The sequence below is a fragment of the Puntigrus tetrazona genome, chromosome 3, assembly GCF_018831695.1.
Source record: "Puntigrus tetrazona isolate hp1 chromosome 3, ASM1883169v1, whole genome shotgun sequence".
NCBI lineage: Eukaryota > Metazoa > Chordata > Actinopteri > Cypriniformes > Cyprinidae > Puntigrus > Puntigrus tetrazona.
In genome coordinates, this window is record NC_056701.1 from 5,817,847 (window position 1) to 5,833,968 (window position 16,122).

The 16,122-nt window shown below is 37.0% G+C and overlaps 2 protein-coding genes across 3 annotated transcripts in view; one reads left to right on the forward strand and one right to left on the reverse strand.

Moving 5' to 3' along the window:
- Positions 1 to 4,046, forward strand: part of tufm (Tu translation elongation factor, mitochondrial) — a 4,850-nt gene extending 804 nt beyond the window's left edge. The window contains exons 3-10 of the mRNA XM_043234821.1: positions 84 to 222; positions 302 to 468; positions 710 to 979; positions 1,635 to 1,767; positions 1,894 to 1,998; positions 2,999 to 3,150; positions 3,221 to 3,340; positions 3,422 to 4,046. Coding sequence (XP_043090756.1) covers positions 84 to 222; positions 302 to 468; positions 710 to 979; positions 1,635 to 1,767; positions 1,894 to 1,998; positions 2,999 to 3,150; positions 3,221 to 3,340; positions 3,422 to 3,592 — 1,257 coding nt within the window. The 3' untranslated portion in view covers positions 3,593 to 4,046. The remainder of the gene's footprint in view (positions 1 to 83; positions 223 to 301; positions 469 to 709; positions 980 to 1,634; positions 1,768 to 1,893; positions 1,999 to 2,998; positions 3,151 to 3,220; positions 3,341 to 3,421) is intronic.
- A 251-nt stretch (positions 4,047 to 4,297) lies between these two features.
- On the reverse strand, positions 4,298 to 9,398 carry LOC122341460. Of its 2 annotated transcripts, none has more exons than XM_043234848.1 (11): positions 9,289 to 9,398; positions 7,982 to 8,035; positions 7,800 to 7,901; positions 7,653 to 7,695; positions 6,802 to 6,857; positions 6,594 to 6,677; positions 6,426 to 6,521; positions 5,509 to 5,598; positions 5,298 to 5,357; positions 5,138 to 5,218; positions 4,298 to 5,039 (listed from the first exon to the last, which is right to left on the reverse strand). In XM_043234848.1, exons 1-11 carry the CDS (start codon positions 9,299 to 9,301, stop codon positions 4,981 to 4,983), a joined length of 738 nt encoding a protein of 245 aa, XP_043090783.1. In that variant the 5' UTR covers positions 9,302 to 9,398; the 3' UTR covers positions 4,298 to 4,980. The 2 variants fall into 2 exon arrangements, with proteins under 2 accessions (XP_043090783.1, XP_043090782.1); XM_043234847.1 differs by having other exon boundaries at positions 7,638 to 7,695.
- Positions 9,399 to 16,122: the final 6,724 nt, after the last annotated feature.

The following is a 16,122-nucleotide window of genomic DNA, read 5'->3' on the forward strand; positions in this document are numbered from 1 at the left end:
TAAATATATATATATATATATATATATATATATATATATATGCAATCTAATAAAACATTTTTTTCCCTTTTTATTCCTCTTAGTGTGCAGTTCCTCTATGTCGAAGGAATTTCGAGGCCGAGGCTAAAAAGGTGTTCTCTCGTTCTAAACCCCATGTGAACATCGGGACCATTGGTCACGTAGATCACGGCAAAACCACGCTGACCGCCGCAATCACCAAAGGTAAACTGATGACCTGCTTTTCGCTCTCATCAATCAGCGGCGGTGCACTGACTGTATCCTCTCCATCTGTCCGCGTCAGTTCTTGCCGAAGCCAGCGGGGGACGTTATAAGACGTACGCGGATATTGATAATGCCCCTGAAGAGAAGGCAAGAGGAATCACCATCAACGCCTCGCACGTGGAGTACACCACCGCCAACAGGCACTACGCTCACACCGACTGCCCCGGGCATGCTGACTACGTCAAGGTACTGCTCGCACATCACACATCTTAATCAAGGATGCATTATATTGATCAAAAGTGACAGTAAAGACCCTTACAATCAGGGTTGGGTAAGTAAAGAGTAATTAATTATGCACTTGGTGAAGGATGTGGAGTCGTTTCCTCGTCATCTTCAGCTGGCATGTTCCTGTGACAACGCACATGATTGGCGGTTTGTGTACACATGATCTTCACACGTCTGTTGTGCTGCATGTCTCTGTCTGAAGAACATGATCACAGGCGCGTCTCAGATGGACGGCTGCATCCTCGTGGTGGCGGCGACCGACGGCCAGATGCCCCAGACTCGTGAGCACCTCCTGCTGGCGCGGCAGATCGGCATCGAGCACGTGGTGGTGTTCATCAACAAAGCCGATGCCGTGGAGGACAAGGAGATGCTGGAACTGGTGGAGCTGGAGATCAGGGAGCTGCTCACCGAGTACGGCTACGATGGAGAAAACTCACCAGTTATTGCTGGATCGGCGCTCTGTGCTCTAGAGGTAAGGATAGAGGAGAAACAAAAAATACTTGAGACATACGGTTTCATTGTACACCGCTAATAATTACGAGGTAATAAGAACTGCGCAGCAAATCAGAATGATTTCTTTTGTTTGTTATTATATATTTTTTTATTACTGAAATATATGTATACATAAACACATGTAACAACCACAACAACAAAAATCTCTTCCCAGCCGAACTTATTATAAAGAAAATAGAGGAAAAAGGGGGAAGGGGGTAAAATAATTTATAATAAAGTAAAAATAAGTCAGTATTTATTATATATATTATATACAAACTAATATTTGTTAATATTAGTTAATGAAAATACAGTAATTCATTGTTTACGTTGGTTAACAGTGCATTAACCATTAATGAACAGCTTGTGTATTTAACAATGCATTATTAAATGCTGAAATGAACATGAATTAATATTAATAAATTATGCAGAAGTATAGTGTATTCTTAGTTCATATTGACTAATTTAGTTAACTATTGAACCATATCGTGAAGTGTTACCAATTTATTATACATAAATTTAATGTATATTTTTAATATATACATGCATGTGTGGGTATTTATATATAAATATACATAACATATATAAACATAATGTGTGTGTGTGTGTGTGTGTGTGTGTGTGTGTGTGTTCAGAACAGAGAGCCGGAGCTGGGAGTAAACTCCATTATGAAGCTTTTGGAGATGGTAGATAATTATATTCCTTTGCCAAAGAGAGAGCTGGATAAACCATTCCTGCTGCCCATAGAGGGAGTCTGTTCTATTCCAGGTGTGTTGTCTTCTTCAAGTAGTGCAGATGTTGGTGTTTGTGTGATATGTTTTTTTTGGGGTTTTTTTTGCTTCGTCTATGAAATGAATAAATCTTTTTTATGTTTGTGTGTTTAACTATGTGCAGGTCGTGGTACTGTGGTCACTGGCACACTAGAGCAAGGAATGATCAAGAAAGGAGATGAATGTGAATTTTTCGGACACAATCGTAGCTTTAAGGCCATCATCACAGGTGAGAAAATATGTCCTGCTTTATGCATTAACATGTCATTTTACTAGGCAGTACTGAAGTGTGCAACATACGGTTAATACATTTTACATGTGGTATCATTGAATCTCTTTGTGTTGTGATGCGAATAAAACACGCTTTAGGATTTAAATATGCTATTGCAGAAGGTATTTTATTTTATGTATTAAAATATTTGAAAGCCTGAAATTGTAAGTAACACAAAGAAAGTGATTTATTATTATTTTTTTAAAATCTGAACATGCCCTTCAGTGTTGCTTTTATTAACTAAAACTATTAAAATTATTCATTAAATACATTTTAATTGTTGTTTTGGCAATTAACTGATATCAAATAAGTTTAAGAAGTCAAATTATATAAATACTAAAATATAATATTATTGCATGTTTATTAAATAACTTCAGTTGTGGTGTTCTGTGTATACTATAATACTAAAATAAATATTTTATGTGAAAAGTTTAGAAATGTTTTCCTTGGCAGCTAACTGAAATAAAGTCAGTCTAAATCTGAAACAAAAATAAAGTTAAATAGAAATGTGTGTGTGTGTATAATGTATAACACTTGAAAACTAACTGAAATAAAACAATGTTCACACCAAAACTGAAATTATTTAAAGATATGATTTTAAAGATATTTTATAGATATGACAAATCTAACAAATGACAAAAGCACCACAAAATTGCTCAAATGTAAATATAAGCTAGAAATATACAAGTAAAAGCTAATTAAAGACATTAGTATATAATTAATATTAAAGCAAAAAATAATTATTGTGAATTTAATTTGTGTTTTTGATTCGGTATGAATTTTAAAATACACTTTTTACGCTTTCACTGCATCAACGTATGATGAGGACTTCGTAAACGGGAATAGCAGGCAGAATATGTCAAATCTTTCCAAGCGACGAATCGCTTCTTGGGGCCCAAAAGGGATATATGGTTTGGCTTGACATTGAACTGGTTCTGTTTCGTTCTCGTTCTCTCAGGTATCGAGATGTTCCATCAGTCTCTAGAGCGGGCCGAGGCGGGCGATAACATTGGCGCTCTGGTTCGCGGCCTGAAGAGGGAGGACGTCCGGAGAGGCATGGTGATGTGCAAACCTGGATCCATCAAGCCGCAACGGAAGATCAAAGCTCAGGTGAGTGAACCTTAAAACCGTAAACGCCTACGTCTCAAACCGGCCAGTCACTTAAGCTCTTGATTTTCAGGTCTACATCCTGAGCAAAGAGGAGGGCGGCAGACACAAGCCGTTCTGCACAAACTTCATGCCGATCATGTTCTCTCTCACCTGGGACATGGCTTGTGTGGTAGAGCTGCTTCCGGGCAAGGTATGTTTTCTAGCTGTGCAAAAACTGAATATCAGCACCAGAGATGTTTTCTCAAAATGTGTTGCTCTCTCGTCTTCGTAGGAGATGGTGATGCCAGGAGAGGACACCGCTCTAAACCTGATCCTCAGACAGCCCATGGCTCTCAACAAAGGCCAAAGGTTCACGCTCAGAGACGGCAACCAAACCATCGGCACGGGCCTGGTCATGGAAACCCTCCCCTTTACAGATGACGAACGATACACCTTTGGCTGAGAAGGACGACGAACTCTTTTGAGACTTTCGGTGTCTGAAGCCATCGTTAAGTTCTAGACATGTCACTCTAGAATTGAATTGAGGCCACGTTTATATTGCAAAATGAAAACTGTTAAGGATGATGTCTTTGCGAACCCTTAAAAAAAACAGCCACCACCAATTTTCTGTACGAGGAAGCGAGTTAAGTATCACTCGGATTAGAAATGTGGAATAATTTGTGTCCGTTTCAGCACATTAAAATGTTCCAAACCTGCTCCGCTTTCATTATCTTCTCTCTCGCCTGAGCTGTGAATTATACACAAAGTGAAAGACAGTACATTTGAGGAATATTTCACAATTTAAACTGTACTTGGCTTGTCATTTCTTGCCGCTCGTCCATAGACAAATGTTGCTTTTGCTGTCTGTTTTCCGGTCTTCTGTCTAAAAAAAATTCAATAAAATTTAATTTAGTTGATCTGTAGACTCAGCTTTGTGTGTTTTGCGTTTGACCACCTATCGCCAGGAAACAATGTACAGTAATAAGTGAAAAAGTTATACATTTTTAAAAAGTAAAAAGGTACAATGTTTTTAAGGTGATGTCAAGAAGTGTGACGTTTAAATAAAAACATTTGAGTGTGATGCTGAGTGATCGTAAGAAGATCAAATTTAGCAAAAGTTACCTTTTTTTGCTTTTCGACAGTAAACCCATTCGCAAGCTCTTTATTGTGAAATTTACTTGAATTTTATTACAGCCATAAAAAACTAAACAATGCTCAGGAAAGTTGGTGAAATTCACATATGTCATGACAAGACAAAAATGCATAAAAAAATACTACCGTGATGTAATTTCATAGTTTACTATTAAAATAATTGCAATAATTATTTTGAAATAATACACTGGCGTAATAAATTGAAATGACCGAGACGTTTCTGTGATATTTACCAGTTTATCTCTAAACGCAATGTACATTTTTGGAATAGCCTGCATTTTCCTCCACCAAGATCGCACCAGTTAAAAGCAACTTGATTAGAATAACTGAAAAGCAAACGTAGGTACGTTTGTGTATTTTTGCGACTTTGGAGTAAAAAAAAAAAAAAAAGTGTACAAGAGAAAACGCGCTAACTTTTTAAACTCCAATCAAATCAGCCATTTGACATTTCGCGTGAAATACAGTATTTTGATTGGATAATTAGTGGGTTGTGTCTTTTTTCTTTGCGGTGATGAAAAAACTATAAAGCAAGTAAATAGCCCGTTTTGATTTCTAGTTCATGGTTGTTTTAGATGTACAGTGCAGGCTACAGTTACAACGCTAGCTGCGCTCAAATGTTTACGTTTTAAAAAGAAACCCAGTTTCTCTCTTTTAATTGCCATTTGACTGCAGTTGTCCATTTCTCTGCATCTCTTTCGTTCATCCATTCATCTTTGTCTGGAACGAGGCTGGGATTTCGTTCATCTGCTCGTATGAATCTGAAACAAGCGTTTACACACACACACACACACACACACACACTTAATCACATGTAAAGAGACACACGGGTCTTCAACACATGCAGACACACACTCACCATCCTCAGTGGTGTCATTAGTTGCTGTGAAGTCTGTGTTGTTGTACAGATAGTCTGGCCCGGACATCATTTCATACGACTCTGGAAGGAAAGAAAATGGGTTCTTACCACATGTCTTAGCTCACATGTGCATATAAACAGTGACATATATCATATATACCAGTGTCTGTGTGGTCCGGAGCCAGATCTCGTTTTCCATCTCCATCAGGATTAATGTAATCTATGGCATATTTAGTAGAGATTACAGCATATTCATTTGTATATATATATATATATATATATATATATATATATATATATATATATATATATATATATATATATATATATATAGTTAAAAGAATATCAGATCCATGTGTTGGAAGCCTCACCCTCGTCTTCAGTGTCGTGTCGGACTTTCTGTGTCTGCTTGCGAGGTTGAGCATATAAACACTCCTCCATGTTCTCATATGACTCTCCATCTGAGGAGAAATCAGATCAGACCCCAAATGCAACTTTGGCAATGTATTTCAATGTATTTAGCGAAACATATATATATATAAGTAAAAACAATTCAACCAAAAATAAAGTTACAGAGGTTTCAGTTTATGCAAATTTATTTAACAATCAAATGTACGTTTTATGAAACACGTTCCACTAAAAACTTAAATCTAAATGAATTGTGCTCCGAATCTCATTTTTAAAAAAATTATTATCCAATTGGTTCTATAATACACAGACTCAGAAAACAGGAATAAAGTCTTTGCTTTATAGGCCAAAACTGAAAATTTGGTAAAAATAAAAATTAAAATAAAAAATTAGCCCTTACCAACAGAATCAAAGCCTATTAACAAAAATTGCATAATTTTACAGTTAAATGCTAGTAGTAAATGTAAGTGTACTGTGTATTATATTTATAAATAATGCACGCATATATTTAAGAAAATGTTTATATTTTAAATATATATATTTATACACACACACACACATATATATATATATATATATATATATATATATATATATATATATATATATATATATATATATATATATATATATATATATATATATATATATATATATACATACATATATATATACACATAAATTTATTATTTAATATAAATGTGTACAGGTAAATGCAGGTAAAATATTTTCATAATATATACTGTATGTGTGTGTATTTATATATACGCAATAAATGTACACAGTACACACACATATATTATGTAAACAATATTTAGGATGCAATTAATGGTGATTAATCGTTTGAAAGCGTCAAATAAATGAATGTATTCTCATTTACCAATATCTGTCAAATTGCTAGGCAGTTGTATTGTGTTGTGATGTTCCTTTGGCCCCGCCACTTCCTCTTGCCCGACTGCATCTGGGTTAAGATAATCTAAAACCAACAACCATTTAATCGCATAAATAAAACCACTCAAATATAATTACTACTGATCAGGACACATACCTTCATCTGCAGAAACATAGTACGTGACTTTATCTTGATTGCTGTAGATAGCTGCATCTACATTCTCATAAGACTGCGTCTCATCTGTCAGAAAACACAAATTATTGAATGTGCTTTTCAAGGCTTATTTTTGCGATATGTCGTCCATGTTTTTCACAGAGATGTTGAAAACTATGACTATTTGAGAATTGACACTGTATCATTTTACCCTTCTTGTTGTTTTCAGCGCTCTCTGTGTGCTTTTGAGTACCGCTCTCAATGTACCTGTGACAACACACACATTCAAAAACATTACATACTTTACACATTAAATACTTTAATGTACTTTAAGTTTCCAGGACAAAAGGGAAGGGCATGGCTTGATTTAATAGTAATAGTAAAAGTTAATAAGCTGAAAATATACTCACCCTCAGACTAACCGAGATGAGTTTTTTTGTTCAAGGAAACAGATTCATTGAATTTTAGCATGGCATCCCTTGCTCACCGATGGATCCTTTGCAGTGAATGGGTGCCGTCAGAATGAGAGTCATCCGATAAAAACAATAACCCGCCAGTAATCCACACCACTCCAGTCCACCAGTTAATGTCTTGCGAAGTCAAAAGGTGTGGATTTTAGACTTTGATTGATTATTATTATTATGGGCTTTGGCCAGAAGTGATGGTTAAAAGTTAAAAACAACTTAATGATGGATTTGTTTCTTACAAACATGCAGCTTTTCATTTCATTTCAGTTACATTAACTGATGGACCGGAGTGGTGTGGATTACTGGTGGATTGTTGTGATTTTTTTAACGTGCGTTTATCGGCTGTTTGGCCTCCTGTTCTGACGGCACCCATTCGCTGCGGAGGATACATTGGTGAGTGATGAAGAAAAAAACTCATCAACATCTGCGATAGCCAAAAGGTGAGTACATTTTCAACCAATCTCATGAAACCATTAAACTATATCTGATAAAAGTGTGCATTTTGCCAAACAATTACCCACTTGATAAAAAACGGCGTAAAAAGTAAAGACAACGGCATTTGAAAATGTAAATGCATCACCCAAAATCGGTGTACTTTGCAAAGTGTCCATTTGTTTTTGTCCTCTGCTTCGTGGGCACTGCAAGAAAAATCTTATCTTAGATCATCAGTCTATACACTATAATATATAATCAGTCAGCGTGAAGTTTTTGTTCCTCTGTGTTTGGGTGAGTTTACACTTACTGTTCCTGCGTTGCTGTGTTTTGCAGATGTATGTGAACAGAACGATCCCAATCAGAAACGCTGACGCAGGAACTGTGTAGAGTAACCAATCATGTCGGGAGACTAAATGCAACACACACAAGTAAATGAGTAAGTGAATCAGCATCTGATTTTTAATGACTTAATGTTACACACAAACATACCTGTGTTATTCGGCCTGCTTTTGACTCCACTGACATTAGAATCGTTGTGGGACGCTACATTATGGAAAAAAAATTAAGATTTTTCAGAGTTGCAAATAAAATAAAACAAGATTAGTGGAGTACATTTTACTAGAAAGAAAATATTTCAGTCTCTCTACTTCAAAATGTCATGTTTAATCAAATCTTGTAATTCCTTTCTAACTACGAAAATTACTAGAAAATGCTCAATAAAAATTGTTTCAAATTAAATAAATTTGTTCAGCATACCATCTTTGACTAATTTTTAGAGTGATGTGTTAATTATGTGATTCCAACGTTTGAGTCAAAATAATTGAAATTAAAATAAAAAAAAAAAATAATTTTATTCAACCTTAAAGTAGTTCCAAATCTGTATGAGTTTCAGATTCATAAGAGGATATTTTAAAAAAAAAAGTTTTTAACCAGGCTATTTTGGTCACCATTGTCTACAGTGGGAGTCAATGGTGACCAAAACAGCCTGGTTACAAACATTTTTCAAAATATCTTCCTTTGCGTTCGGCAGAACAAAGAAATTCATACAGGTTTGCAACTACTTTAGCTTGAGTAAATGATGACAGGATTTTCATTTAAACCTTGTTCTGTATCATTAGAGGATTACGAGGATGAAGCACTCTGCTAAAAAGAATACTGTGACTTCTGTGAAATTGTGAATTAGTCAGTTTGACAAATTTCTTTTGAAAACCAACATTGTCTTCTAGATCTGCTTGCTTCGTGCGACACCTTCACACTTTCAATCTTACTCTGTTTCTTCTCATACACGCTCACAGATAGCTCCCAAGGGAGGTTACTGCATGTCGTTTTCTCAGCAGCTGCCACACGTTTCCTTTCTTTAACGCACTGCCCAGAATCAAACATTTGCAACTCTATTTTCTCTGAAGTCGTGGTCGCGCTGCTCAAACCCAAACTATCCAGCACCAGAAACATACAGATATTTTAGTCTTTACAACAACGTGGAAAAACTGGCAATTAGTAGAGAAAAAAAACAACAGTCAGCGTATTCAATTTAATGTGTTCTGTTTAAATAAGTTGTAGTTTAATATGTATTCAATCATCTACACACCCAAGCTTACAAAGGCTATTGCTTTGTTGCACATAATCTGTATATTATATGCTAAATATTGTATATTATAACTAAAGGTCTGCATGAGCTACTGTGATGGATACCCCTTTTTCTCTTCTCAAGTATTATATTAATAATAAATAATAATAAAAATCAACACTCAACACGGTATCTCCTCTTCTGTCTTTACCTTTAGTGATGGCCTCACCTGTTGTGTTCATCCTGAAGCATCAGAAAGAAAATAAATCTTGATGTACACACGAAGATGGGCGAACCTGAACTGACAGTAAAAGAGAGGAGGAGAAAGACAGATGTGGCGGAAGAGACATCAAATGTAAAAAAGGAGAAGTGAGAAGTAAACATGTGGTAAACACCATCCTCACATGTGCATAACTGTTCTCACAAACTTAGTGGTTCTCAGTCTATTTTAACCATAATGACAGCATCAGAGGTGTCATATGATGACTTTGTATTTGGTGTAATGCAATGTTTTTATGCGGTTGAAGGTTCAAAAAACATTGTACGTTATTGTTACTCCTTCTGAAACGGGCCAATTTGTACAAAACTCATCTTTCTGGGAAGCGAGGTGTGCTCTGATTGGCCGGGTATCCAGTGCGTTGTGATTGGCTGAATATCTCACGTGTGTGACGAAAATTTTATGCCCCTTACCATATTCGTATTGTTGTGTCCTGGTGCTATGACTCAAAAACAATAAAAATAAATAAAAATTTAAAATAAAATAACTATTCAGCTGCAGCTCTGCCGGGTTCAAAAATGATACGGTTTTATTGTTGCCAGCCACTTTAATATCGTAAATACACAGTTTGAACATTAACACAGCACAGTGCTTGCTTACAGGTAAATGAAAACCTAAATAATGCTTGATCAGAATGTGTTGTACTGTGCTGGAGCTGCACTCAAAAAAATGAAACACTGCTAATGTTGGTTCAACGAATGTACTTCTCAGAAATATACATAAACTTTCATTTGGACAACCCAGTCTTTGTGGTGTTGATCGACTCGACATCTAACTTATGTTTTGATTATCATTGTAAATCCAACTCAGCCATTTGTTGCCCACATTCAAGTGTTAAAAATGCATTAAGCTAAAAAAATGTTTTTGATGGTATGTATGTTTAAATATTCCTAACAAAATATATAAAATATTAAAGGGTTACTCTATAAAAAAAAATGTCTTTAATAACCCCCATGTTGTTCTAAAGCAGTAAAGCTTTGCTCGACTCTGGTCTTCAGAACACAATTTAAGATATTTCAGATTAAAAAAACCGGGATGTTTTGGTGCCAAATTGTCAGATTACATACAAAAAGTCTCGTAGCTTCATAACATTACTGTTGAAGCACGGATGGCAGATGAACTATTCTGACGATCTCTCTCATAATTTTCTACACCTTGAAGCTTTTAGCACGCAGAATTATAATTATAACACTGCAAAAACGATAAAGAGCTTGAATGGTCGTGTCTGGTGTTTAATAAGACGCTTGTATTAATTCACAGCACAAAATACACGACGACATTAGACCGTTTTTACTTGTAAACAGCTTAAATTTCCGTGAAATAATAGCAAAGTATTTATTGACCAAACAGACAGCATGTTATGATAATTTCCTAAATAATAGTTTTATTTCTGCTCCTCCAAAAAGCACTTTAAAGGATTAGCGCTGTGAGTTTCGCGGTGTAGAAGCCCCGCCCAAGGCGCAAAACGGACCAATCACGTGGCAGCTCTGTAACGGCTCTCCAGCAGCGGTGGAACGTTGATTCGATTGTGACGTCGCAGTTAGAATTGGCGCTCGATTCTTTGCTAAATCACTTGCAGTTAGTTGCTCCTTTTGGTCTTTCTAACTTTGCTCGTGTTGCTGTCTAAGATAGTCTGTCGTTTAAAATGTTGTTTACTGTGCTTGGAGTAATTGCTTTAGTTCTGAAAGAAAGGAGAAAAGTCAATAACATCGACTCAGGTGAAGATGGAGAAGTGGAGAACAGTGATGTTCCTCCTGTGAGGAGTCCTGATGGTAAATCAGCTGTCACTTTTTCTGGAGAAACAGCTTATCAGTTCAGTTTTATAAAGTCTGTAAAGTTGCAGCTTAAAGTTACAGAGTCAGAAAATGTAAAATTCACAAAATATTAATGAAGTGACACGATAACCTAGAAGTTTACCAAGCAGCTAATATTCACATGACTCAAGCACCAAAACATGCTTTTAACAGTTAAACCGACACTTAAACTACCACTTAAACACACAATGCTCAAACTAATTGAAAGCAAATGAATAAACATTGAAGTAAGAATGTGTCTGGTGTGAATGCTGGCCAAAGTAAACTTCATCATTTAGATTGAACGTAAATGCAGTAATATGAGTATTTATTAATACTGCTGTATGTATGTCATTATCCTCTTTAGGTCAGACTTCTGAACATATCAGCAGTGACCCTGCAGTCCTCTCCTCTGCTGATGAACCACTGACCGGTGACCCTGAGGTCGATGAAGAGCGGATAGACCAGTCGCTGGTCCAAGATCACAACGGTGTCGTGCGCGAACGTGATGTTGACCCGCTCTGGATTGTCCCTGAATTGGTTGTGGACGTTCCAACTTCAGAGGACCCTATCGCTAGTGACCCTGAAGTCAGCATTCCCGAAGCTTCGGAGGGTCCGGCGGAGGACACTGTGGCCCCTCAGTCCAGCCAGCTGGAGGACGAGGCAACAGCTTTGGGTCAGTTTCTACCATAAACACACGTTCGACACGAGTACATGAGTACAAATATCCCATGTAGTATCTCAAACAATATATGAATCGCATTTCAGAACAGCTCTTATTTTTCTTGAAACAGCCACTATTTCCTGCGGCGAAAAGGGCTTTGAGCTGAACGATGGAGGCTTTGGATGCGGCCATGGAGAGATTGGCACGGATGATCAGGTTGAAATGAATTTTCCCTCTAAAAATGATTTCAAATATATCTGCTTTGTAAGTGACTTTATTTGTGAAACGGTCTAACCATCATTTGATCGTCTTTGTTCTAGGAGGATTATTCTGAAGCCCTTCCGTCAGAGCTGCAGGATCAGCCCTCGGAGGACGAGGACACTGAGACTAATTCAGAGGTTCCTGAAGTCCCTCCTGACGACCCTCCAGAGGCTCTCAACGCTGTCCTCTCAGGCCTTTACCAGAGATGGAGGAACCGCTGTGTGAAGGGGGTCCTCGCTCTGGCTATGATCCTCGGCGTCTTCTGCAGCATTTATCTGGGTCCCATGGCCCTGATGACGATCGTGCTGTGCGTTCAGATCAAGAGCTTCACTGAGATGATGACAATCGGTTACCTCTGGCACCACCTCCCATGGTTCAGCACGTTAAGCTGGTACATCCTGATGTACTTGGGCTGTTTCCTCTCTGGTGAAACTCTCTCGGATAACTTCTTCAGTCTGGTGCAGAAGGAGGAGCCTATGCGCCTGCTCGGCCAATCCCAAGGCTTCATTCCCTTAGCCCTGTACCTCGCTGGGTTCTGCGTGTTTGCTCTGAGTCTTCTGAAGAGACGCCGTCTCCTGAAGCTCTACATGCTCGGCTGGACTCTAATGATTTTGGCGACTCTCTCTCAATTAGTCATTCGTAAGCTATTTGACGGCATGATCTGGTTCATAGTGCCCATATCTTGCTTTATTTATAAAGGCTTACGAGTTTGGTTTCTTTTTTGGTCGCACCCCTCTCTTCAAGTCGTCTTTTAAGAAGACATGGGAGTGCAGTATATTTTATCTACTCGGCTGTGTTAAAATGACAGCACTTTTACTTTAATTGTTTAATTGTTAATTGTTCTATTTAAGTTTCATTTCAAATGTTTATGCCATGTGAGAGCAATGTCTTATGCATGAAATAAAGTGCAAAATAAAAATGCAAAAAAAACTTGGTTCAGTGCAATTCAATCAAATCAAATATACATATTAAGTATACATTTGTTGTGTGCTTCACATTTTGTGTGTGTGTACGTTAAAATGTGTTGAAGTGAATAACATGCTTTTTTTTTTTTATTCAAAGTTCATGACCCTATTCCATCTAAAGTACTAAAAGATTTGCTTCCAGAAGTCATAGATCCTATTTTGACCATTATTAATTCATCATTGTCATTAGGATATGTTCCCAAAATCTTCAAACTGGCTGTAGTTAAGCCTCTTATTAAGAAACCACATCTTGATCCCAAAGACTTAGTAAATTACAGACCAACCTCTAATCTCCCTTTTCTGTCAGAAATACTAGAAAAGGTAGTATCCTCACAACTGTATTCCTTTCTAGAAAAAAATGGTGTCTGCGAGGATTTCCAATCAGGTTTTAGACCGTACCATAGTACTGAGACTGTTCTCATTAGAGTTACTAATGACCTGCTTCTATCATCAGATCACGGTTTTATCTTGTTATTAGTGCTATTAGATCTTAGTGCAGCATTCGATACTATCGATCACACCATTCTCTTGGATAGAGTAGAAAACTATGTTGGCATTAGAGGAAGCGCCTTAGCATGGTTTAAATCATATCTATCTGACTGCTATCAGTTTGTAGCACTAAATGAGGAGGTATCATATCGCTCACAAGTGAAATATGGAGTTCCTCAAGGCTCAGTGCTAGAACCTTTACTTTTCAACCTGTACATGTTACCTCTTGGAGACATTATCAGGAGACATGGTGTTAGCTTTCACTGCTATGCTGATGATGCTCAGCTCTATATTTCAGCGCAGCCTGGTGATACACACCAAACTGAGAATCTAACAGAATGCATAGTTGATATAAAAACTGGATGATGAGTAACTTCTTAATGCTAAATTCTGAAAAAACAGAGGTGCTAATAATTGGACCTAAAAACCCCACATATAATAATCCAGAACACAGTCTAACACTTGATGGCTGCTCTGTTAATTCTTCATTATCAGTTAGGAACCTCGGTGTTCTGTTTGACAGCAATCTTTCCTTCAACAACCATGTTTCTAGCATCTGTAAAACTGTGTTTTTCCATCTTAAAAATATATCTAAATTACGACCTATGCTTTCAACGTCTAATGCAGAAATATTAATTAATGCGTTTATGACCTCGAGGTTAGATTATTGTAAAGGTTTACTGGGTGGTTGTTCTGCACGCTTGATAAACAAACTTCAACTGGTTCAAAACGCAGCAGCCAGAGTCCTTACTAGAACTAGGAAGTATGATCATATTAGCCCGGTTCTGTCAACACTGCACTGGCTCCCTATCAAACATCAGATAGATTTTTAAATCTTATTAATTACCTATAAAGCCCTGAATGGTTTATCTCCTCAATACTTGAGCGAGCTCTTATCACATTATAGTCCTGCCCGTCCGCTGTGTTCTCAAAACTCTGCCCATTTGATAATACCTAGAATATCAAAAATCAACTGCGGGCGGCAGATCATTTCCTATCTAGCACGTAAATCTCTGAACAAGCTCCCTAACTCTGTTTGGGAAGCAGACACACTCTGCCAGTTTAAAATCTAGACTAAAGACACATCTTTTTAACTTAGCCTACACATAACACACCAACACACTTTTTATTATTCAAATCCGTTAAAAGATTTTTAGGCTGCATTAATTAGATCAGCTGGAACCGGGAACACTACTCCTAAAACACAATGTACTTGTGACATCGCAGACACACACACACACACACACACACAAACACACACACATACACACACACACACACACAACACACACACACACACACACACACACATAAGATTATATACCCATTAGAATGTTAATAATTATTACTAAATAAAAGGGATCATGAAATTTGCATGTTATTGCTTATTTGAACACATCTGTAACAGTGTTGTGAATACAATTCAACCACGGGTTTCTAGTTATGTTCTCTTTTAGAAGCAAAAACGAAGCAGTTTCACAGCCGGACACACAGCGTCTCCAGCGAGAATAATAGCTCCCGCCTTCTTTGTTTGCTCAAACATTTGGGCGGAGTTACGAAAAGCTTCCCACACTGTGACATAGACAAGTGTGGGGTGGTGCTAGCCATAACTTTTATAAAGAATATCTCTTTGGTTTTAAGTTTTGCGACTATGTACTAACAGCTCGTTGGAAGGAAAACCTGAAATCACAAAATATGACCACTTTAGAATAAAATAACTATTCAGCTACAGCTCTGCAGGGTTCAAAACTGATGTGGTTTTATTGTTGCCAGCCAGTTTAATATCGTAAATACACAGTTTGAACATTAACACAGCACAGTGCTTGCATACAGGTGAATGAAAACCTAAATAATGCTTGATCAGAATGTGTTGTACTGTGCTGGAGCTGCACTCAAAAAAATGAAACGCTGCTAATGTTGGTTCAATGAATGTACTTCTCAGAAATATACATAAACTTTCATTTGGACAACTCAGTCTTTGTGGTGTTGATCGACTTAACATCTAACTTATGTTTTGATTATCATTGTAAATCCAACTCAGCCATTTGTTGCCCACATTCAAGTGTTAAAAATGCATTAAGCAAAAAAAAAAATGTATGTATGTTTAAATATTCCTAACAAAATATATAAAATATTAAAGGGTTACTCTACCCCAAAATAAAGTTGTTCTAGAGCAGTAAAGCTTTGCTCGACTCTGGTCTTCAGAACACAATTTAAGATATTTCAGATTTAAAAAACCGGGATGTTTTGGTGCCAAATTGTCAGATTGCATACAAAAAGTCTGGTAGTTTCGAAACATTACTGTTGAAGCACGGATGGCAGATGAACTATTCTGACGATGTCTCTCATAATTTTCTACACCTTGAAACTTTTAGCACGCAGAATTATAAATATAACACTGCAAAAACGATAAAGAGCTTGAATGGTCGTGTCTGGTGTTTAATAAGACTCTTGTATTAATTCACAGCACAAAATACACGACGACGTTAGACCGTTTTTACTTGTAAACAGCTTAAATTTCCGTGAAATAATAGCAAAGTATTTATTGACCAAACAGACAGCATGTTATGATAATTTCCTAAATAATAGTTTTATTTCTGCTCCTCCAAAAAGC

Bases quoted from the DNA above. Each gene is read 5' to 3' on its own strand.
- LOC122341460 (XM_043234847.1), bottom strand. The intron at 7,696-7,799 runs GTAAGTGTAAAC...TTTTTCTTGCAG, and splicing joins AACACAGCAACGCAGGAACA to TGCCCACGAAGCAGAGGACA. The intron at 6,522-6,593 runs GTATGTGTCCTG...TGTTGGTTTTAG, and splicing joins CTATGTTTCTGCAGATGAAG to ATTATCTTAACCCAGATGCA.